Source organism: Danio rerio, chromosome 11, assembly GCF_052040795.2.
Source record: "Danio rerio strain M-AB ecotype USA chromosome 11, GRCz13ab, whole genome shotgun sequence".
Taxonomy (NCBI): Eukaryota; Metazoa; Chordata; class Actinopteri; order Cypriniformes; family Danionidae; genus Danio; species Danio rerio.
Window position 1 is genome coordinate 4,698,656 of NC_141031.1, and position 26,345 is coordinate 4,725,000.

The 26,345-nt window shown below is 36.9% G+C and overlaps 1 protein-coding gene across 9 annotated transcripts in view; it reads right to left on the reverse strand.

The window, feature by feature from the left end:
- The window catches only part of LOC137490698 (bis(5'-adenosyl)-triphosphatase-like), a 746,092-nt gene that overhangs the window by 322,527 nt on the left and 397,220 nt on the right, over window positions 1-26,345 (reverse strand). For 4 of the 9 annotated variants that reach the window (XR_015502292.1, XR_015502294.1, XR_015502293.1 and 1 more), the window contains exons 1-2: window positions 18,835-19,041; window positions 18,021-18,538 (exon numbers count right to left, since the gene is read on the reverse strand). The exons of the other annotated variants lie outside the window; for them this stretch is intronic. Coding sequence is in view for 1 of the 4 variants with exons in the window: in XM_087273182.1 (XP_087129308.1) it covers window positions 18,021-18,088 (68 nt within the window). In the remaining 3 variants the exon portion in view is untranslated. Of the gene's footprint in view, window positions 1-18,020; window positions 18,539-18,834; window positions 19,042-26,345 lie in introns of those variants that run through there. 9 annotated transcript variants of the gene reach the window in all.

Genomic DNA, 26,345 nt, shown 5'->3' on the forward strand with positions numbered 1-26,345 from the left:
TCTCATCTTCCCTTTCTCCCAGAACGCACCAAACACCTCCACTGGACAAAGATTCAGAAAAAGACTTTAATGACAGCCTGTTTCGTTTGTCTCTTCTCTACATTTTTTTCTGTCACTTTAACAATGGCTATTTTCTTTTGCTGGTATGACAGGATTGAGGGAAAAAAAAAAAGTGTACTCATACTGAGTTTTAATTGCATTGATTTACCGAGGGATAAATTATTTTTATGTTATTTAGTTTATGTAAAATTTAAAATAATTTATGAAAATAAATATAAAATAAATACAATAAATAAAAATAAACTCACTAGATATCAAATCACTACTAACAAAATCACTTATCATCCTCTGATTCATAAATAAAAAAAAATAAATAAAAAAATAAATAAAATAAATAAATAAATAAATAAATAAATAAATATTAAGCTATACTGAGAGTTAGTTGCATTGATTTATCAACGAATAACACATTTTTATGTAAATATGTAAATGATAAAATAACTAAAAAAAATAAATAGATAAAAATCAACTCACTATCAAATTACTACTAATAAAATCAATACTTATTCTCTGATGCAAATAAATAAACAAACAAACGAATGAACAAAAGAACAAATGAACGAACGAACAGTAGCTTCCATCCAAGGATGCAAATTAAAATTTAATCAAATACAGTATTCATGAAAGTAAAATAAACCTACCATAAATTAGAATTTAATGTAATTTATTTTAAATGAATTTAATTCATACTTTAAGAAATAAAAGTCCAAATTTACTTATGTTAAGATGTAAATAATAAATAAAAATTAAATTAAATTTAAATAACATAAAATACAAATAAGTAAAATAAATTAAAATATACCCACTGTTTATAATCAAATTATTATTAATAATTTCACTACTTATGCAATAAAGAAATTTAAAAAATGAAATAATTATAATAATGATGATGTTGATGGTGACGACGATGGTGATAACAGCAACAACAACAACAATAATAATTATTATTATTATATCTTTAATTCAAGAAAGTAAAAATAAATTAAAACATCACAACTTACAGTATGAAATCACTACTAATAAATACACTAATTATGCTCTGATACATAAAAAAATAAATAAAATCTCCATTATTTACAGAAATAAATTCACTACTTATCAATCACTACTAATTAATACACTACACATGCAAAAATAAGTAAATACATTTTAAAAGTATTATTTTTTACTACAACTACAACCACTACTACTACTACAAATAATAATAATAATAAAAATAATAACTAATTAAAACTAAGTCCAAATTCACTTACACACGACTAGCTGATCAAATCCAGCACATATCATTCAATCCATATTGACTTGAAGTGTATACAGTACTTTGCATTGTAGCATTGAGCAAGCATGAAATGAATGCAGAGTAGATGTTTCTTATGCCATCGTCACTAAAGTGTCGTCAGGGAGCAAAATGCTTCCATTAACCTTTTCAGCGGCATTTAAAAGCCATGAAAGGACATCAAACGACACAGAATTGTCACTGACAGACCATATACGAGTCCCGATTGGCAGACGCATGCTTCTCGAGAGCTAATCCAAACAGTCATGCCCTCGCTAGCTAGCACACGAATTACTGACAATTTGTTTCTAATCGAGTGAAATCCCAAGATCGGATACGAATTACGATGATTATGAGGAGAACTAAGCAGCACTATTAAGAGTGACATTTGAGTCGGGCGTTCATTTTTTCTAATAACATGCCTGAATAGCCGTTATGATCGACGCCTCAGGATAAACACCAGATGTCCAGACAGATGAGAAACCTTGGGAAGAGGATCACAGAATATCCATGGATTGAAGTGGTCCCCCCCAACACACACACATACAAACACTTTGGAGTTAATTGATGCTACAGGAGAGGAGAGCAGATCTTTAAGGGGGGTTTGAGTAGCAACAGAAGGCCTTTAATCACAGTGCTGGAATACAGACTCGAGAGCCTCCAAAAGCTGTCGATAAGGGAGAAAATCGTGGAAAACAAACCCTCGCCTCGCACTCGTGTGAGAAATCAAATTATATCGGACTCCCAAGATGTACAGTTGAAGTCAATGTTATTCAAATTTTTTCTTTCTCTTTCAAATATTTCCCGAATGATGTTTAACAGAGCAAGAAATTGCTCACAGTATTTCCTATAATATTATTTTCGATAAGACAAAAAAAGACTAATATCTGCAATCTGCCACCAAAGCAAGAATTAACAAGATCAAAGTGGCAGAGTCCTGATGCTGCGTTTACACCAGACGCGGAAAGCGCGTCAAGCGAGTGATTTACATGTTAAGTCAATGCAAATGCGCGAATAGACATCCTGTGGCACGATACACGCGAATGGCGCGACACAAATGACACGAATTGCGCGAAAGGCGTGGCGTGAATGGCGCAATACGCGCAAATGGCGCAGCGCGAATTGAGCGTTTTGTGCGTCTGACGCGCATTTCGCGCGAATTGCTTGAGTTCGAAAGTCTGAACTTCAGCGACATTTGCGCCGCGTTAACCAATCTGTAGCTTGCTCTTGTGGGGGCGTGATTGTGACGTACACCTGTTGTTGGAGTCCCGGGGGAAATCCTCCAGCCGACACAGACAAAAAGTTCATCAAACTGGGCTGGTCTCAGTCAGAAGCACCGCTGAAAGCCTCCATCATCCAGGTTCAGTTTCTGGAGGAGTTTATGAGCTCACAGAGCTGGATGCACCTCTGAAATTATCTAGTGGACTCAGACATGGCCCTAAATGTATCGACCAAGTGTGCCGCAAGCCTGCGTTTGAGTGAAGGTCTCTGCCGTTAGATCGCCCCCTGGGGGCTGGCTGCAGTACAAGTCATAAAGCCCGCCTCCTCCGTGTTAATGAAGGAGACTTGAGCCCAAATAAAAAAATGTATTACATTTGCAATAAATTGTCCTGAAAGATGGTTCTGGTGGATTAAGGCACTGGTTATTGTGCTGAAATAGGTGCAGATCTTCATTTTTGTAAACAGTTTGTTTACAAAGGCCGCATGCGAGCCGGAATCAACCCGCGACGCCGCGAGTATGTTATGCGCTGCGGCCCGGAGCTGGCGCGATTGAATATATAAAACCCCTTATATTTGTTAACGTTATTACATCCATTTGTGTTGATATGACCGCAAACGCATGCTGAGAAGTTCGGGGGGCGTGGTTGATTTTACATAAAGCGTTTGGTTGGAAGCTCGACTCCGCTCATTTTCGCGGCTCCTCCTCTGGCTCCATCAGACTGTCCTTCTGCGCATGTCAAGGCTCCAATTTCAGCAGTGTTTTGCGACAGTTTGTGCCCGTCAAGCAGGCGTTTTGCCCTCAAGGCGTTCAATGGGAAAAGGGGCTGTCGCGTCGTCCATATTTTTTACAGTCATTGGTATCGACACTGTTTTTCAGCCTTCATAAAGCACATAAACAGTTATTTCATCAATAAAATCCATGTCAGCCATTTAGCTATGAAGCTAGAGTCACCGGGCAGACAGAAGCCCTGCCCATCACGCGAGTCCGAGTCTGTTCTGAAGTGATTTTGACGCACGAATGAAGCAGGTTTGATGTGCGAATGAAGCAGATTTGACGCGCGAATGAAGCGGATTTGATGTGCGAATGAAGCGGAATTGACGTGCGAATGAAGTGGATTTGATGTACGAATGAAGCAAGTAACCTTAAATGTTCACGCGGCTATTTACGCACGAATAGCGCAATTTATCCATGTGTTACACGTCTGGTGTGAACACAGCAAAAAAGATACATTAGTGACAGGAGTGAACATCTTGGGGTGTGAACAATGTGAAACATGTATTGTTCCCTGATGAGTCCACTTTTAATGTCTTTCCCACATCCTGGATAGTGACGGTGTGAAGAAGCCTCAAATAAGTGACAATTTTTGTGGTCTAAAACCAGGCATTTCAGTTTCATTTTCCAAACTTTGTATATCTAAGGGACTACTCGCACTATGCTATTGGAACCGTGCCCAGGCCCGTTCCCGGATTGTTTGAGAAGTGTGAGTGCTCTGAATTGGGCACGGTTCACTTGGGCTTTGGCGCGGTACGTTTGTGTGTGAGTGCAAAACTTGCCTGAGCCCGAAAATGAAAGCAAGACGTGACATTTAAGGGACTGTTTGATATGGATTTATTAATCATTCTTCCTGTTAAATGAACGCAAACTGTCGTAGTTCATTAAAGACGCAAACCCCTCACTGCACGACAGCTGCACCTTCAGCAAACCTCCTAATTCCTGCAGAACAAGGACTTTATGATTGTTTATGAGCGTTAAAAGTGGCTGATCTGTTCGACGAAATATTTGACGGCGTGTCACTGCATCCCAAACGGCTAAAGCCATATAACTAAAGAAATCTCTACTGTGATGAGCGAGAGCGCTTACTGAACTGCACATCATCGATGACGTAAGTGTGCCCAAACTCGAATGTAATGTGAGTGCGGGCCGTCGGGGGAGACGGGACGGGGGACAAGCGTCAGTTCAAGGCAACTGTACATAATGTGAGTACGCCCTAAATGTAGAAAAAGCCAGATCCAATTAGTTAAATTCTATGATACTGGTGACCAGAAATATCCTTCCTTCAGTTAATATAAGCTTCTCTAAAACTGTGAATATTTCAGTTTAATTTTATTTAGGCTAGATTATTCTTTTATTTAATAAACCGACACAATATCATGGCAACTAGTGTTTTGGTGCTGAAGCATATAGAGGACTTGTTTTAAAGCACGTCCCCCCAAAGGTTATTTGATGTTCTTTATTCCTTTAAATAATGTAGCCTAGTTGTCTTTTTATTGATTAATGAAGGAATTATAATGCTTTGTTTCATTGTTTATCTTTATTTACAAGTCGCAAAGTATTTACAGAGAATGTATAGGCTATTTCTGTCTGTTCGCATCCCGTCCCTTTGTGCCACCTGGTGGCATAGTTGCAAACTACGGCCATACCTAAAAAACAAGTTCTTTTTCCTTTACGCCCCATTCACACGGGGCGTCAGCGTCAACGCTTCCCATTAACTTTGAATGGGTGATGTCAGGCGTTGCCAAATTGCATTGTGGATCTGTTGGCGGCGCTTCGGAGACATTGCTCGCTGCAGAAGTTGGGACTAGCTCAACTTTTTAAGCGCAGGCTAAAGAGTCAGCCAATCAGATCGCTGTATGCAAATATACTAGCTAGACAGTGGCCTATTGCTGACTAAATTTCATTGGCTGACGCTGCTATGATGATCACGTCAGCCCCAACTTCAGACACGCCTTCAGTCAAGTGTTGGATCTGAAGCCCCGTGTGAATGGGGCTTTAGAGCGGCGGCGGTACATGGTAATGGCCACATTAAACTCTCACCTACTGTATACATACAAAAGTACCCTAGAAACTATCACAATTTATTCAGAGGGACAAAATGGGATGGGAATTCTAAATGCAATCAAATTACATCAGTTTTATTTGTTAAATCTATGTTTGTTTGAGTGCAAATTAAAAAGATCAGTGGATCATGGAGGCAGAAATGTATAATAAATCAAGATGTGAGTTTTGTGTTTATATTTTTATTGGTAACCAATAAAAAATGTTGCATAATCTGTAAAAACTTGTCACAAAATGTGATTTTTTTTTCAGACCAAACTGCTGACCAAGAGCATTTCTGAGATACTCTCACCCATTTGCAATCTGACCCAGGTGTCATGTCACCAAACGGGTTGATTATGGAAACCGATTGTTTGCTTACTACATAAGTAATCGACCCAGAGTTTATTATACTGTTTTGGCTCATCAGTGTGTATTTGTTCAGCATGAATATTCATGAGACGTCTTTGCTTAAAGGTCTTCCATATGGCGATGAAGACAAATCAAGTATGCATGATGCAGGTGGGTTTGCAGCGTATACGCACACACCTCTTACCCCCTGAACCCATCGTGCCCACTCAGAATTCCCATCATGCATTGCAGCAGTAAACACGTAACGCTGTGTCGAGTGATGGAGTCAGAAAGGTCATGTGGTTGAGCTGGCAATAAACCAGCCGGTACCTGCACAGCTCATAAATATGAAGGAGACTGACATTTCTAAATTAAACATCATGAGGAAATCTGTCAACACTGCAATCACACGCGATGCGGAACTGTCTGAACACTGCCGTCTGAGTAATTAAGTTGTTATAACAACTCCTCATTACCTGACTCGGATTTTAGGCAGCAGTTTAGTGTACTGAAAAGTGTGTGAGTCTTTATTTTAAAAAGCGAGGAGGCCTGATACCTTAAAAGCCCTAAAGATTTGACTTTGCTTAAAAAAATAAGAGTAATCCAGTTGTATTTAGGGTTGGGTACCGAAGCCCGGTGCCATTATAGCACCGGTATCTTCATCCCAAGCTCATTCTGAAAACATAGTACCGCGGACGTTTCTGTAGACCGCGATTTACGTTGCTGGAGGTACGTATGGCTGCATTTAATTTTTTCGCCACTCCTCTTCGCGCTCACCGGCTGACAGCTCACCTCCATGTGGAGGGCTTTCCTGCCTCAACCAGTTTGTCCGGTTAGCTCATCGTGAACATCGGCGGAGCGAAGACCCAGAGGGAAGCCGACCTCGACGACGACCAGGTTCGAGTCCAGGGAAGAGTGGTTCCAGAAATCAGATAAGACAAAACAGAATCCAAAAAATAAAGCAAACGAGTGAATAACAGGGCGAGAATGTGGTGAAATCCGAAAACACGGTCAAAATCAGAGGGCTTTTTTTTTCTGGACGGCTTTTGTAAATCGTTGCTTGCATTTAGGGAAGGAGGAGGATGAGGGAGAGGAGGATAGTCAATCATTCAGTCAGTCGGACAGACGGTCGCTCGACAGTGGCCTCCGGCGCCATTTTCGAGCCCGCAAGAGGCATTCGAGATGTGAAAAAGCACGCGCACAGCAGCCTCTTGCGGATTCGTGAAAACAAAAGCTGCAGAAATATGTACCTCCTGGGACGTAAATCGCGGTCTCCAGAAACGTCTGCGGGGCTACGTTTACAGAATGAGCCTGGGTTGGGTATCTTTGTAACCGGTATGTACCAGACTGAATCAGCATATGAATTTCGGTGCCTAATTTCGCTGCCACTGGTGCTGCTACAAGAACGTACGAAGCATCAAGGGGTGCATCAAAGACAAACATAGGTACACGTTGTCACACCATCTCTAAACATTTAATTCTGAACAACTTTGAGGAATACGAACAGGCGATGTCAGACGTTTGTTCTTGTTGCGTAGTGAACGGACGCATGCAACACATGCAGGTCAGTGCATTCGGTGAGCAAGAGCGACTCTCAGATCAACATGATCACGTTCATCAAATTTGCCTAAACTAAGCGTTCTAAAGCGTATTTTACAAGCAAGGATTCTGACACAGCAATGTGAAGCAGATGCTTTACAAAAGTTGCGTTTAAGAGGGAAATACGTCAAACTTAATGACACATTTGAGGGCTCATGGGAACAATTTAAAGGCAGAGGAATGCACTCTCTTTGACAGCTTGCGACATCATCTGGCACTTTCAATGAGTACGAACATGGACACCAATGCTCCGATTTTAAGATGATTAAGACAATACTCTGATTAAGAGTCCAGACTACCATGTAAACAGTGATTTTTGATTACCTTAAAGCAGGGACGGAGCAAGCTGAACTGGCGCACTATAGCGATCACGCCACCATCCACCCGAAAGTGAAAAAGAAAGTGACCGGTTTGTGGATGAAAGACAGAACCGGGAGGGACCCTCACTATCTCAGAAGTATCCTGAAGATTTCATTGATTTATTTAAAGTCTTGTACATGATATGGAGTTGACCTCATGATTCTCATCTGCTCTGACATGTATTGTTTGCTGTAAGGTCTTATATAGACAAGTGTGTGGCTTTCCTAATCAATTCCAAAAAGTAAAATACACACAGCTGGACTATAATGAAGGTGTAGAACCATCTCAATGACGATCAGAAGAGGTAGACAGCACCTGAGTTAAATATATGAGTGTTGCGGCAAAGTGTCTGAATACTTAGGGACATGTGATATTTTAGTTTTTCTTTTTTAATAAATCTGGAAAAATGTCAACAATTGTGTGTTTTTTTTGTCAATATGGGGTGCTGTGTGTAAATGAGGACAAAATGAACGTAAAGGATTTTAGCAAACGGCTGCAATATAACAAAGAGTGAAAAATTTAAGGGGGTCTATACTTTCCGTATACCCACAGTATACAGCAATAGGGTGTTCAAGACATTGAAAAGAAAGAAAATAAGAAAGAAAGAACAAACAAACCAAATAAAGAAAGTAAGTAAAGAAACACTGCAATCACTGGCAATTCGGAACAACTCCTCATTACTTGACTTGGATTTATGCAGCAGCTTAGTAAACTGAAAAGTGTGTGAGGTTGAACGAGGGATGTACCAATTTTCTTACAAAAAAAGGGGAGTTCATTTTTCACGCTTTTGAAGTTTCTCTGTTTTGATCATTAAAATGAGAGCAACTATTTTCAGGCAAAGCAGATTAACATTTTACCTTGTGACTTCGATAAATATCAGGTAAAAAAAAAGTGATCAGAAATATATAAATAAAAAGATGAAAACGAAACGAAGCTTTCATCCTGGGTAAAGAATTCATCAAAAGACAAAGATACAGATGATGAATCAAATGAAGTGATTAATGACACACTTCAAATGAAATAAGAGGATGATACAGAAACCTGTAAAGATGATATTCAGTGATTTTACAGCGTCCAAACTTCAAAGAAGAAAAAACAACTCACACAAAAATAAGATCAATTACACATAATCAAACAAAATAAATAGACATTAAACATCTTTCACAAATACATGCTTTAGATGCGGTAAATATTAATATAAATGATCAAAACTACTACTACTATAAAAAAAAAGACAAGGTAACATTAATTTAAACTTTTTAAAAAAATCAACAAAAAGAATAGACGCGTTTATTATTTACACAATTAAATTAAATTAAACTATAATATAAGTATATGCAATAAACGATAAAAAATAATAAAACAATTAATAATGATAATAATAATAATAATAAAAACAACAACCACAAGATTATATTATTAATATTATTATTATTATTATTATTATTATTATTATTATTATTAATTTTATTATTAGTATTCTTCTTCTTCTTATTATTATTATTATTATTACATATTTTATATCATAATTTATTTTTAATACTAATACTACTACTACTAATAATAATAATAATAATGATAATAATAATAATATTAATATTAATAATAATAATAATAATAATAATAATAATAATAATAATGTTTTATTATTAATATTATTGTTGTTGTTGTTGTAATAATAATACTGCAAATATTGCATATAATAATTAAAATAATAATGCAAACAAAAATGCAAACAACAACAACAACAACAACAACAATAATAATAATAATAATAATAATAATAATAATAATAATAATAATAATAATAAATGCAAATAATAATAATAAACCCCCAAATAATAATAAAAAAATAAAATAATAATAATAATAACAATATTATTATTATTATTATTTATTTAATTTTTATTTATTTTTACCAAATTTACCACTTTTTTTTACATATACATATTTTTTATTAAACAACCATACAAATAAACTGGTTCTTGTTCCTGTGGGAACAAAACACAATGTCTGTGTAAATTGTACATAAACCTATTATTACGTAAAAAGTCGCATGCAATTTAGCAGCACAATTTATGGACAAATTGATTTAGGAATGATTTCCTCTTAAATTATCTTCACTTGTCCTGCTCATAAACACGGTTCGTTGTTTAAACTAAAATAAGCAACACTCCTACCTGGCTGATTTATTATCCTCACACATAATATCTTCAAAACAACAAATTACAGTTTGGACAAACACATTTTATCATGTGCTATATAGCTGTCAGTTTCAGAAATCTCCTAAAAAGGCTTCTGAAGGACTCAGTAAATAAGCAAAATTAATGAATCAATATTTGATTAATAAAGGTCTGGAGAGCTGTAGATCATACGCTCAGAATATTGAACAATCATTTATTTAAATAAAAAAATATAAACATAAAAATATATTTTTAAAAAATAAATTTTATAAAAACATATAAAATTTATCTAAAGTTAATTATCATTTACAGAGTTAAATTATATATAAATTATTTACATACAATGTACAATAATAATAATAATGACAATAATAATAATAGTAATAATAATAAAAACAACAACAACAACAACAACAACATCATCAACAACATCATCAACAACAACAGCACTAATAATAATATCATTGTTTATTTATTTATTGTTTATTTTTATTCTTATTCTTGTCGTTATTATTATTATCGTGATTATTATTATTTATTATTATTATTATTAGTAGTAGTAGTAGTAGAAGTAGTTGTAGTAGTAGTAGTAGTAGTATTGGCTATATTATTATTATTATTATTATTATTATCAGTATATATTCATTCATTCAATCATTTAATAATAATAATAATAATAATAATAATAATAATAATAATAATAATAATAATAACATTTAGTATTATTATTATTATTATTATTTATGATTATGTGTATTATTATTATTATTAGTAGTAGTAGTAGTAGTAGTAGTATCATTTATTCTTTCATTAATTTTCTTGTCGGCTTAGTCCCTTTATAATTTCGAGGTCGCCACAGCGGAATGAACCGCCAACTCATCCAGCAAGTTTTTACATAGCGGATGCCCTTCCAGCCGCAACCCACCTCAGGAAAAGTAGTAGTATCAGTACATATATATATATATATATATTTATTTATTTATTATTTTGTTACGTTCTTTTAGTATTATTATTATTATTATTATTAGTGTTAGTAGTGGTAGTAGTAGTAGTATGAGTAGTTATTACTTATTTATTTATTTATTTATTTTTTATATATATATTGAAATATATATTCATTAGCTGTCAGTTTCAGAGAACTCCTAAAAAGGCTTCTGAAGGACTCTCAGTTAATAAGCAGAAGGAATGAATCAATATTTGATTAATGAAGGTCTGGAGAGCTGTAGATCATCCGCTCAGACATGAAACAGTCCAAAAAACGCAGCTAAAAATCAAACACCAATCTCTCTGGGCACCAGCGTGACTGTTAATTGTGAATAATTGTCCCAGCAGGCTCCTCAGAAGTGTGTGCGTGTATGTGTGTGTGGGTGTTTGGCTGGTGTCAGTCTCAATAAGCCACTTACGTTCTCAAAGCTCATTTCTCTCTGGGGGTGGTTTTAATAATCCTCATACAATCTTTGCCCTCTGTGTTGGGCAGAACATGAATAATACACTCATATTCTGTTGTTAAAGTTCAGAAAGGCATACAGATATAAACTTGTTTTGACTTACGTAAGTAATTAGGGGAAAATTTGTTTTGCTAAGATATGACAAACTACTACATTGATCTAAAAGTCCCAGTGTCCAAAGATCTTGACTGAATAGTTTACCCCAAATTGAAAATGTCATGTTTATTTACATTACTCACCCACAGGTCATTTAAGATGTAGGTGACTTTTTCTTTCTTTAGTGGAACATTCATTCATTCATTCATTTTCTTTCGGCTTATCTGATTTATCAGAGGTTGCCACAGTAGAATTAACCACCAACTATTCCAGAAAATGTTTTATGCAGTGGATGCCTTTCGGGCTAAAACCCAGTACTGGGAAACACACATACATACTCATTCACCCACACACACACTATGGCCAATTTAGTTTATTCAATTCACCTATAGTGCATATCTTTGAACTGAGGGGGGAACCAGAGCACATGGAGGAAACCCACACCAACACGGGGAGAACATGCAAACTGGCCCAGACAACCTTCCCAGCCAGGACTTGAACAAGCAACCTTTTTGCTGTGAGGCAACAGTGCTAACCACTGAGCCATTGTTCCACCCATATCCATAAATTAACAGTCATTTATTGTTTTGTGACTTACGATTTAATACTTTTAAATTGCTTTATGGAACCTTGGACTTTCATTCAACAACTTTGATATTGAAAACACTTCATTTTAAATTTTTTCTTTTTACAATATTACTATAATTATTCAGTTGCAAGATTTCACCAAACAGCAGAGATTGAGAACAGCATATCGACACCGTAAAAAGTGATTAGTAAAAAGTAAACTAAAACTAAAAAACTTGAAAGCAACACACAAATATTACTTTGAAAAAAATATATATATGTACAGTAAAAATAACGACACCTGTGGTTGCTGAAATAAATACAAAATATGTTTTTATACACTTATTTATCTATTTAAAAAAGAAAGAAAGAAAGAAAGAAAGAAAGAAAGAAAGAAAGAAAGAAAGAAAGAAAGGAAAGACGAATGAGCTAGAGAAAGAAAGACAAAACAAACGAGCCAAAGAAAGAAAGACCAAACAAATGATTATAAAAAAAGCAACATTTAACAAACGGCAAATAAAAATTAACCAAAAGAATGAGTCAAAGAAAGAAAGACCAAACCAACGAGGCAAAGAAAGAAAGACCAAACAAACGAGACAAAGAAAGACCAAACAAACGAGTCAAACAAAGAAAGACCAAACCAATGTGGCAAAGAAAGAAAGACCAAACCAACGGGGCTAAGAAAGAAAGACCAAACGAACAAGGCTAAGAAAGAAGGATCAAACGAACGAGCCAAAGAAAGACCAAACAAACGAGTCAAACAAAGAAAGACCAAACCAACGAGGCAAAGAAAGACCAAACCAATGTGGCAAAGAAAGAAAGACCAAACAAACGAGGCTAAGAAAGAAAGACCAAACGAACGAGGCTAAGAAAGAAGGATCAAACGAACGAGCCAAAGAAAGACCAAACAAACAAGCCAAAAAAATAAAGATCAAACAAATGAGCCACAGAAAAAAAGTTCAAACAAACGAGCCAAAGAAAGAAAGACCAAACAATTGATTAAAAAAAAAAGGAACATTAAACAAACAGGGCAAATAAAAATTAACCAAACAAATGAGTCAAAGAAAGAAAGACCAAACAAACGAGCCAAGGAAAGAAAGACCAAACAAATTTTGGCAAAGAAAGTAAGGCCAAACAAACGAGGCAAAGAAAGAAAGACCAAACGAACGAGTCAATGAAAGAAAGACCAAACCAATAAGGCAAGAAAAGAAAGACCAAACCAACGAGGCAAAGAAGCCAAAGAAAGCCAAAAGAAAGAAAGCCAAAGCCAAAGAAAGACCAAACAAATAAGCCAAAGAAAAAAAGGCCAAAGAAAGACAAAACAAATGAGCCAAAGAAAGACCAGACAAAAAAGCCAAAGAAAGACCAAACAAATGAGCCAAAGAAAGAAAGACAAAAAAACGAGGCAAAAAAGGAAGATCAAACAAACAAGCCAAAGAAAGAAAGACCAAACAATTGAGCCAAATAAAGACAAAACAAAAGAGGCAAAGAAAGAAAGAGCAAACAAACGAGCCAAACAAAGACCAAACAAACAAGCCAAAGAAAGAAAGACCAAACAATTGAGCCAAATAAAGACCAAACAAAAGAGGCAAAGAAAGAGCAAACAAACGAGCCAAACAAAGACCAAACGAACGAGCCAAAGAAAGCAACACCAAAAAAACAAGGCAAAAAGACCAAACAGGCCAAAGAAAGAAAGACTAAACGAAAGAAAAAAGACACCAAAAATTTGGCAAAAAAGACTTAAACAAACGAGCCAAAGAAAAAAAAAAGACAAAAAACAAGGCAAAAAACAAAAAAACTAACAAGCCAAAGAGAGAACAACGAATTGAGCCAAAAATAGAAAGATCAAACGAACGAGCCAAAAACAGAAAGAAAGAAAGAAAGAAAGAAAGAAATCTTGTTTTACCAATGCTTCAGTTGTATTTGAAACGATGAAAACTTTTCTTCATTGACCTGTAAGTCCCGCATCAGTTTATTGTGTTGATAATGATGTTGTTGTGTTGTCTGAAATACCTGCTAAGCAACCAATTAAGTCATTGAGTGACTGGACAGCAAAGTTCGAACACAACATAAATCATGCAGAAGTATTTTCAGCACCAGAAACAAATCCAGTGTCTGTGATGGCCAGAGAAAGAGAGTGAGGGGTAAAAAAAAAAGCCTTGGCTCAAATCTGAGCTGTCAGAATGTCAATGGCTACATTTAAGGGATGTTGTTTACTTATTAAGTGTCATTGATTTTCTAGTCACAATCACATACTGCAGGCTATTTGGATTACATTCAGTTCATTTATTCTGTCTCTCTCCATCTCCATTCGAGGATTTGTTGTGACCTTGCTCTTTGTATGCATGTCACTTTTCAGAACGAATGTACCGAACCGACATCGATCCGCAATCTGTTGAACAACATTTGCAACAAACTGAATTGTCATTAAAATATAGAAGTTACCCTGCAGTAATGAGCATTTAACACTCGGCTGCAAGAATATTTTACACAGAACTCATTCCAGCTATGCAAATTTTTAAGCCTATGGTTATTATATATATATATATACAGTTGAAGTCAGAATTATTAGCCCCCTTCGATTTTTTTTCTTCTTTTTTAAATATTTTCCAAATGATGTTTAACAGAACAAGGACATTTTCACAGTATGTCTGATAATATTTTTTCTTCTGGAGAAAGTCTTATTTGTTTTATTTCGGCTAGAATAAAAGCAGTTTTGAATTTTTTTTAACCATTTTAGGGACAAAATTATTAGCCCCTTTAAGCTATATTTTTTCTCGATAATCTAAAGAAAAAACCACTGTTATACAATAACTTGCCTAATTCCTCTAACCTGCCTAGTTAACTTAATTAACCTAGTTAAGCCTTTAAATGTCACTTTAAGCTGTATAGAAGTGTCTTAAAAATATCTAGTAATGTATTATTTACAGTCATCAAGGTAAAGATAAAATAGATCAGTTATTAGAAATGAGTTATTAAAAGAAATTGGGAAAATAATAAACAAGCGGTCAATTAATTTAGGGGGGCTAATAATTCTGACTTGAACTGTGTATATATATATATATATATATATATATATATATATATATATATATATATATATATATATATATATATATATATATATATACATACAATACATTATAATACATAAATAAATAAGTAATCAATTTTAATATTAAATTATTTTAGGCCCCTAAAATAATCTAAATGTTTTGACCAACCAACCAGCCAGCCATCCAACCAACCAACCAACCAACTAATAAATTACACATCAATTAACCAACCAACCATGTATGTTAATACATGCTTTATTAACTCAACTTCACACTGTTTTGTGACCTAATCTTAAGTGAGGCCTATTTATGCTTCATAAATCCCTTATAAATGACAAATAAAGGCTCAGAATCAAATGAACAATAATGTTTGCAATCTTATCTAAAAAGTGAAATAATATAAAGTTTAAACATTGCCAAATAACAGGAGTGTCAAAATACAACATAAAACTGGATAAAACAACAACAATATAATAATTTAACAATATAATATTATGCAATGTTTAAACTCTACAGTGATTTTATTTTAGATAAGGTTGCAAAGATGTATTTTTCATTTAAAGTACAGTTTCGTTTGTGTATCTTTACATGAATGGGAATGAATAATGTAATTTTTCCTGTTTAGAATTTAACTGAGCCTTTATTTGTCATTTATAAAGGATTTATAAAGCATAAATAGTCCTCACTTTAGATTAGGTCACAAAACTTTGTGAAGTTGAGTTAATAAAGAATTTATTAACATACATAGTAACCATTAATATATGCCTGAATAATAAGACATATAAACGTTAATTTCAATAGTTTATAAATCATTTACTAACTCATTCTGAATAATCCGAAAAACCCTCAACTACTCTTAAATACAACTGGTTTGTAAATAATGTGATACTTAATTAAGGCATGAAAAATAAATCATTATAAGGTATGAAAATACAATTATTAAACACACTTTAAATATGTTTGTAAGTCAAGAATAGAGCATTTGTCGCTGCAGTTATAAACTGCTTACTAACACTTATTAATGTAGAGTTAATGCTTAACAGATAATGAATTCACTAGATGCTAATGCTTAATAAATGATTTATAGTGTGTAGTTATTATAAAGTGTTACCCAAATATCTTTACATATGAAAAAAATAAATAAATTAAAGATTAAAATTTTACAAAAATTATTATTTTCTACATAAACATAACAAAACACTACATCCATGACTCATCTCGGGGGCTTTTTCAGTTTATTCATGACAATTTGCATTTGTATAGTTATTATTATTAGCAGTTTTCCTTATTATTTACATATTTGATTGTTTTAATAAAAATGCAATTAGATTTGTCTGCCTGTCCGTTTTGGAGATTGACCACATTTCATTATTATTGTTAATTTATTTATTGTGTTAAAATTATAACAAAATTAAGAAATAGTTTTGAAACAAATCTTTGTGTTTAGCAAACCAAATTAAATGTAGGCCAATGAATGTCTTCAGTGGAGTGTGTTTCCTTATCCACGAAAGTAAAGGAGCAAAAAGTAAAAGTAAAGAGAAAGTAAAGAGGCTAAATGGAGGAGGCTCATTATTTATCCTCGCGCTGCAGATGTTCTGTTTAACTGTTTTCTCGCTAATAAAGCGTTCAGTTTTTCCACTTACAAAGTCCACCATGTAAACAGCAAATGCGCCATTGCATGATGCATCTGACTCTAAAAGGAAATGGGAGACGAGACTCCTACTTGGTTTAATGCACGTTATGCTCTAAACACACCTATTAGTGTTTGAAATAGTGCACCAAAGTTATTAAGAGAATAAGCTCAACCCTGTTAGACCATGCACCGGGGCACAGAGCATATTTTCATGTCCTTAAAATAGGATAAGTGGATTCAGACACGGTCTTAATGCTTTTGCGCCATGCGCTTTAGACTTTGTGCCTAGGTCGTTAAAATAGAGCCCTTGACCAGCTTTTAGTTGGTCAATGGTGCGGTCTATTTCATTTCCTCAAAGTGGCAACGCACTATCAATGCACCTTAACACACCTCTTTTTAGACCAGCACACCCATGAGTCCACAAAGTGAATGTTTGATAAAACATTTCATTCAATAAGACACAAAAATCAACAATGTAGAATTCTGCTGGGTAGTAGGAAAAGTACACTGTGCTGTGAACAAACAAACAAAACAACAACAACTTTAAGTTAGACTGATGTCAATCTTAACAGCCAGTGAAAAGCTTGTGTTTACTCCTTTAATTTGATTAGCCTCTTCTTGTGATCCGCTTGCCCTAAACATCCCTTTCCTCACCACTTCATACATCCGTCTTCAGGGACACATGGACGCCTCCACCTTTTAGATTGCATTCTTTATGAGCTGATTCATTCTGTCAGTTTGTGATAGCGACGCGCAATCTGATAGCAGCTAATTAGCATGTTAATTCACAGGACTGTATTGATGAAGGGATTGAGTTGGTTTGTGGCGCTTTCACTTGCTCAATACACCTGCCAGAGAGACACACTATAGTTCTCCTCTCCTCACACTGTCAGCCAGTTTTCACACCAATCAATTCAACGTGTCAGTCACACCGCCGAGAGTCATTTCATTTTGTTGTTTGGGTTCCGAGCTACTGAATAGTATATTTTAACTTTATTGTCATTCAAGCGAGGCGTGTAAATGACAGGCTCTTGGCTAAAGCACTTCAACCTCTGCCGTAGCGGATTACCGCAAACACATACAGCCTCCAGGAATAAAGTAAATGATAAAACTAGAATAACTGACAACAGACAGATGAAATATTAGGAAATAATTCAGACATGAGGTGAGAACATTCTACAATGTGAAGCGCAGCAGACAATATGTATTGTTTGCTAATATTACTTGAACTGTATGTATAAGCTCATCCGCCAGTGGTCACCAAACTTGTTCCTGTAGGGCCGGTGGATTTTACCATGTTCTCACCCTGTTATGATCTTGTTCGCTTTATTTTTTTAATTATTTTTTTGTCTTACCTAATTTCTGGAACCGCTCTTCCCCGAACTCGAACCCGGACGCCTTTGTAAACTCCTCCTCTGTGCATCTGAAGTCCGCCTACGCACACGATGAGCTGACCAAACAAACTGATTGCGGCGGGAAAGCCCTCCACACGGAGGTAAGCGGTCAGTCGGCAACCGCAAAAGGGAACGCCGTCACACCGCCCCGTAGCGTTCGCTTAAAAAAATTAAATGCAGCCATATGTACCTCCCGGGACGTATTTCACGGGGGGGAAGCTCAACAACCTGAGGTATCAAAAAAATTGTGCTGCCCATTACATTACAAACCACAGGAGAGGGCAAATTCTTCAGCAGGATAGCGCTTCTTCTCATATTTCAGCCTCCACATCAAAATTCCTGAAAGCAAAGAAGGTCAAGGTGCTCCAGGATTGGCCAGCCCAGTCACCAGTCATGAACATTAATGAGCATGTCTAAGGTAGCATGAAGGAGGAGGCATTGAAGATGAATCCAAAGAATATTGATGAACTCTGGGAGTCCTGCAAGAACAATTTCTTTGTTTTATTTAAACATAAGCAAAAATTATAAAGTGTTTTGTATCTAATGGCTTATTAAAAGGTTACTACATAACAAGGTTAGTTTTACAGCCTGTGTATAAAGCTGCCACAGACACACACATACACATGCACACAGACACTATTCTAACTATTCTCTTTTATTTATAATATCTAACAAATCCCGCAGATTTAATAAATGATACAGACACGCATCTTTGATCCTCTGAAAAGGGCAGAATGAAAAAAGAAAAGAGTGAAATAAAAGACACGCAACTCACCCAACAAACAAATGAAAAACATGTCAGGTGTTGAAAACTAATCAAAACAGAATTGTGGCTGAAATACACACGGGATGGATGCCCAAAACAAAGCAGAAGTGTTTAGTCAGGGATTGAGCGCAATAAAAGGCCAGCGGTGCCCTTGGCGAGGGAGGATCGTCCCGCTGTGGAATCATCAGCCAGGGTTGAATCGGACTGGCCTTGGGCAGAAACTGAGGCTTCTATTTCTGCTATAAAGCACAACCGGAGGGGGCGGTAGGAGAGTTAATTGGCATTGGCCGAAGCCCGGATTAACATGCCTGGCTCTGGGGTGGCAGCCAGGGTGGGCAGGCTGATGCTGACAGGCTCCACGCTGGCACTAAAGGCATGTCAGGGCAGGTGTCGGAAACGGTTAGGGCTGGGAAGAGATTTCACTCAGCAGGGATGAGGTTCAGACAAAGAGTTCAAAAAAGGGGGGTATACAGGAAAAAAACACATGGGTGACACCCATTACATGTTCTCTGTGCTCGCTTTTCTGCCCTCCAAATCTGTTCATTTTATTTTGGTTGTTTTTAAAGGGAGAGTTCATACAAAAATTATAATGAAATTTACTCACGTTCAATCACCCCACCCCCCAAAGTTTGTTCAATTTCTCTGAGTGAAAAACAAAGATATTTATGTATCTTTATAAGATATATACCGTATATACACACACGCACCGACCACTTTATTAGGCACACCTGTCCAACTGCTTGTTAATACAAATTTCTTATCAGCCAATCACATGGCAGCAACGCATTGCATTTAGGCATGTAGACATGGTCAAGACAATCTGCTGCAGTTCAAAGCGAGCATCAGAATGGGGAAGAAAGCTGTTTTAAGTGACTTTGAATGTGGCATGGATGTTAGTGCCAAACAGGCTGGGCTAAGTATTTCAGAAACTGCTGATGTGCTGGGATTTTTATGCAAAACCATCTCTAGGATTTACAGAGAATGGTCAGAAAAAGTGAAAATATCCAGTGAGCAGCATTTCTGTGGGCGAAAATGCCATGTTGATGCCAGAGGTCAGAGGAGAATGGCCAGACTGGTTTCAGCTGATAGAAAAGCAACAGTAACTCAAATAACCACTCGTTACAACTGAGGTCTGCAAAAGAGCATCTCTGAACACACAACACATCCAACATTAAGGCGGATGGGCTACAGCAGCAGAAAACCACACCAGGTGCCACTTCTGTCAGCTAAGAACCGAAAACTGAGGCTACAATTCATAAAGGCTCTAAAATTGGACAACAGAAGATTGGAAAAACATTGCCTGATCTGATGAGTCTCGATTTCTGCTGCAACATTTGGATAGTAGGGTCAGAATTTGGCATCGACAACATGAAAGCATGGATCCATCCTGTCTTTATCAACAACTTAGGCTGCTGGTGGTGGTGTGATGATGTAGGGAATATTTTCTTGGCACACTTTGGGCTCATTAGTACCAATTGAGCATCGTGTCAACACCACAGCCTACCTGAATATTGTTGCTATTCCTTTATTACCACAGTGTAACAATCTTCTAATGCAGGGGTGTCAAACTCAATTCCTGGAGGGCCGAAGCCCTGCACAGTTTAGTTCCAACCCTGCTCCAACACACTTACCTGTAGGTTTCAAACAAGCCTGAAGGACTCAATTAGTTTGATCAGGTGTGTTTAATTAGGGTTGGAACTAAACTGTGCACCTGTCTTCTAATGGCTACTTCCAGCAGAATAACACACCATGTCATAAAGCTTGAATCATCTCAGACTGGTTTCTTGAACATGACAGTGAGTTTACTGTACTCAAATGGCCTCCACAGTTACCAGATCCCAATCCAATAGAGCACCTTTAGGATGTGGTGGAACGGGAGATTAGGGATGTGCAGCTAAATCTCTGAGAAACATTCCCAGTACCTTGTTGAAACTATGCCATGAAGGATTAAGGCAGTTCTGAAGGCAAAAGGGTGTCCAACCCGGTATACCAATATAAAAGGATAATAAAGAGATTGTTCAAAAAAAAATGGAAACATTACAAGTACAGCACATTCAGTAGCAAATGAACAACATCCATGATACGAATATACAAAAGAGAAAACGTAGACACACGTTTCCTGACCCTTTACTAGGAGTCAAAGTACTACGAGATTACCATGCGACAGCAGCAAAGTACCACAGCACCACTACAATACTCAGCAGCACAAAAGCCGAGCGGCTAGAATGATTTGACAAAAAAAAAATCTCCACTATTCTTTGGGAAACTTTAATCTAAAAGTGCCCTAAAATGAAGCGCTTCTGGCAGAGATAACACCTTGGCCATTATGAAGCTCTAATTGCAGGTTGGCTACATATGAGCGCTGCGATTAGGCAGGAGATCTGATAACAGCTCCGGCACCTTCATGCCTCTCTGCACACAGCACTTAAAACTCTCCTTAAGCGGCCAGACCTTCGGCTCTCCTGCCACGCAGGTTTAAACACTTAATCGTCTTTAATTACACCATTTCTGCAGGAAAATTAGTATGCGAGTAATACGTCTAACGGTCCAGGCAGAGAGATTCATTATTTCCTTACTTCCACCAAAAAAATAGTAGAGTCTTTTGTGCTCACTGACAATAAAGCTAGAGTTTTCCTCTGGATGTCGTCTCTCATCTTCAAAGCTCCTACTGTGCGCTAACAGAAGTGACCCACAGGTTTATAAATGCCCGGGAGCCAGAGCCGTCATCCCAGAACAAAGCCGAGCCGGAGAAACGCTGCGCTTGGCAGAAGGGATGTCAAAAGTCAGCTGATTAGAATACTTCCTCCTGTCCACCGCAGGCTTTTTCTTTTTTTTTTTTTTTAAAGAGGAGGAGGAGGATAATGCCACTCGTTTTCCTAAGCGTTCTCCGCCTCATTTAAATAACTCGAAATCAGCTTCAAGACTCTTTAAAAGTGGACCTATATGATTCTCTTCCCCTTATCGTGTTAGGAATTTTTGTGCATTAACATATTCATGAGTTTAACAGCCAATTATGTTGCGGGCAAGGTCCTCATAGTGCAATTAATCTTAAGTATTAGCTTGTGGGATTAAAAGGTGATGGAGGGAAATAGGTGGGAGAATAAATTATATCTGAATCTCTTCATCAAGTCTGACAATAAGGTGGCGAGCTGTGTAAGCAGTGTGCGCTAATGTTTCATCTAAACTAGCTGACCATGTAAACTGTATTCACCAAGGGGAATACTTTAGGGTCAAACAACAACAACAACAAGAACAACAAGAACAACAACAACAACAACAATAATAATAACAACTAAAATAATAATAATAATAATAATAATAATAATAATAATAATAATAATAATAATAATAATAATAATAATAATAAGGGTGATGCAGGGGTGCAGTAGGTCGCTGGTTCGAGCCTCAGCTCAGTTGGCATTTCTGTGTGGAGTTTGCATGTTCTCTAAAAACATGTGGTATTGGGTAGGCTAAATTGTCCGTAGTGTATGAGTGTGTGTGTGGATGTTTCACAGAGATGGGTTGCGGCTGGAAGGGCATCCGCTGCGTAAAACCTTGCTGGATAAGTTGACGGTTCATTCCGCTGTGGCGACCCCGGAATAATAAAGGGACTAGGCCGACAAGAAAATGAATAAATGAATGAATAATAATAATAATAATAATAATAAAAATAATAATATTAATAATAATAACTGTAATAATAATAATAATAATAATAATAATAATAATAATAATAATAATAATGATAATAGTAATAATTATAACACTAATATTAATAGTAATAACAACAACAACAACAACAATAATAATAATAATAATAATAATACTAAACTTCCATCTTTTTGGTGTACTAGTATAAAACATGTCGGAACAGTTGGTGGTTCACTCCGCAGTGGCGACCCCTGATAAATAAGGTACCAAGCTGAAGGAAAATGAATAAATGAATATATATCTATTTGGGCAATCACAAGTTACATGGCAACACCTACAATTAGCAGGGGATCTAAATATACAGTGCATATTTTACTAACACGCATAAACAATTAAACAGGTTAACAATTAATCAGTACAAGTTAATCCACTAAAAAAAAATGACAAGCTTTACGCAATTTCCTTCTCTCATCATTTTGATGATGAAATATGCTTAGCCACACTCCACCAACCGTCATTTTGCTGCAAGTAAGAGATGAGTGGAGGAGCAAAAAAATTAAAACCCGACCTCAAGCTACTATTCCATTTCAGTTCAAAATATAATAACATTAAATTCAGCAATTTCGGGTTCACACAGTTCAAACTAAGCATTAAAATAGGAAAAAAAAAAATGTTGAACATGCCATGGATTTTGGTGCTAGAGAGGTTGGTATTGGTATTTCAGAAGCTGCTGTTCTAGTGGGATTTTCACAACTCTACACTCTTAGAAATAACGGTACGTGAGCTGTCAATGAGGTGGTACCTTTTCAAAAGGTACACATTTGTACTTAAAGAGTCCGTATGACTCAAAGTGAAGTTTAATTTTAAAGTAATTTCGAGAGGAGCATGTGCTCATGATTGACCCAGCTGGTCCACATTAGCTAATCATGATCCTCCAATCAAAGGATCTCAAGTCACTATATATATCCTCCATTTCCTTTCTACAACTATCTTCGTCTAGAAGAAACCCCCCTCCTCCCCTACTTCCTCCTTTATTTAGAATGGGCGGCATGGTGGCCTAGTGTCTAGCACTGTTGCCTTACAGCAAGAATACCGATGGGGTTGGGTCCTCGCTGAGCCATCTGGTATTTCTGTGCGGAGTTTGAATGTTCTCCCCGTGTCCACGTGGGTTTCCCCCGGGTTCCCCGGTTTCCTCCCACCATCTAAATGTGCTATATATTATAAATAAAACAAGCCTAAACCTTTTTTATAATGTCTTACTCTCAGGAATTTCGCCTTGGCCTCACCAGTGGTGGAGTTTGAGATTGACCTGAGCCTGGGCTCTTGGGCTCGAGGATCCCTTGAGCTCAGGGCTCTCTCCCGGGACAGCATGCCAATGTATAAATCATGAGCTAAGTGTGAACTCTTGAAAAGATCCAAAAAAAAAATTAAGAGGAACACTTTTGTACTTTTTAGGTACTCGTATTTACCCTTGAGGTATTAATATGTACTTTTTAGCAACAAATTTGTACCTTTTGAAAAGGTACCACTCAGTGACAGCTCACGTACCTTTATTTCTGAGATTGTAGGATATTTTCATATGACCACAGTGTCCTCAGGCCACATCGCTTAAATCATCTCACACTGGTCTCTTGAGGATGAGAGAGAGTTCAGTTGAATCAACTTAATAGCCTCTACAGTCACTTAGTTCTCAAACCAGTAGAGCACTTTTGGGGAAAAACTGGAGATTCACATTGTGGATGTGCAGCTGACAAATCTTCAGTAACTATGTGACACTGTCATGTTAATATATGGACCAAAATATGTTTCAATACGGTAACAGCAAGGTGTATCTAATAAAGTGGCCAGTTAGAGTGCCTACGCTCTCTGAATTGGATGCATGATGAAGCATGTTGTTACCTTTATCCATGCAGAATATACACTCTCAGAAATAAAGGTACAAAATCTGTCACTGCATCCCGTCCCTTTTTAAAAGATTTTAATTTTTTTGGACCAATAGGTCATTAAAGGTGCATATTAATGCCTTAAATGTACAAATGTGTGCCTCACAGTACTTTAAAAGTACAAAAGTAAACCTTGAAGGGACAAAAGTGTACCCTAAAGGTATTAATGTCCATCTGTGCAGCACAAAAGTGTATCATTTGAAAATATACCACCCCCAGATTTTGTACCTTTGTTTCTGAGAGTGTATATAGAGGTGAAGTCAGAATTATTAGCCCCCTTGAATTATTTGCCCTCTGTTTATTTTTTTTTCCCTAATTTCTGTTTAACGGAGAGATTTTCTCAACACATTTTAAAACGTGATAGTTTTAATAACTCATTTCTAATAACTGATTTATTTATCTTTGTCATGATGACAGTAAATAACATTTTACTAGATGTTTTTCAAGATACTTCTATTATTCCCAATACCCAAGCAAATGTTTAGCAGAGGAGGTTTGAGATAAAGATTAAGCCTTCACTTAGTTACAGGATTAAGGGGTGGTTCATGTTTTGTTTGATACGTAGAGAGAGACAGAGAGAGAAGGTTTTTAAAAAGCTATTTAGTCTGTCTGCTTCAATCTACCTCCACTTCTTACTTCTTGCACAGGCTCTCGAAAGCAGAGAGAGAATATGTTCTGTCTTTATTTGCTGTGAATCAGGTTAGCGGGTGTATGGAGAGTGACAGGCGCCAGCAGAGACGGGCCGAGAGGATGATGGCAGCTAACCTTTCACAGAAATCATTTTTCATTTTCCTCAGCTGTGTCCACTGGCCGCCGATCTAGCATCCAGCAGCGGCTGTCCCCTGTGGTGCGCCCAGGAACCCTTATTTGATTCCAGAAAAGTCTTCGGCCTGAGATATAAAGTCGCCTGGCTGTTTCTCTTTAAAATACCTGGTTATTATTAGTTTTTTCCTCCTTCTGATATAGAATGACTTTTGGCATGAATGTATAATGAACGGAGCAGGTGGGTTTGTTTATGGAGTCCTGTGGGAACGTCGGTGGTCGCTCTCTTACCTCTTAATTTCTACAGGGAATGGCCGCAATATAGTTTTCCCTGGAATCCGTATGGCCCTTTTCATGTTTTAAAAGCCTATGCAACATTTTGATGCAAAGATATGTAGAGCTTTCAGTAGCATGGCCCTACTGCCATGAGACTAGTTTTGGAAATAGAAATCACTAGAGTTGTCAAAAATGAAGATCTGTTACTCAACAGCGCTCTAGAAATATATACTCATGTGGCTCAATTATACCGAGGGCATGCAAATAAGCCTGGTTCCCTCTAGAAATCATCCAAGTATGAGTTATATTTAAGCAGGAACTTTTTGTAATGGTCTACAGAACATTTAGTCTGTCCTTAAATCTGATTGGATGTAACGTTTCAACATCACTTGCCTATTTCCCAACCCAGGCTCATTCCGAAAACGTATCCCTGCTGACGTTTCTGGAGGCCGCGATTTACGTGGCCTGAGGTACGTTTTTTTTTTGAGCGAACGCTAGAGGGCGGTGTGACGTCACTCCTCTTCTTCGCACTCGTCGGCAGTGACGGCTCACCTCCGTGTGGGGAGCTTTCCCGCTGCAACCAGTTTGTCCGCTCAGCTCACAGTGTTATGGCGGCGGAGCGGAGGCCCGGAGGAGGAAGAGGAGCCGGCCGCAGCGACGACGACCGGGTTTGAGTCTGGGGAAGAGCGGTTCCAGAAATCAGGTAAGATAAAAAACAGAAAAATTATGAAAAGATTAAAAATTCGAATAAAAGCGAACGAGTTAGCGACGGGGCGAGAATGCGGTGAAACCGAAAACGCGGTCAAAATCGGACGAGGGCTTTTGCTTTTTTTTTTTATTTCAGGGCAGCTTTTGTAAATCGTTGCTTGGGACAGACAGTCACTCGCA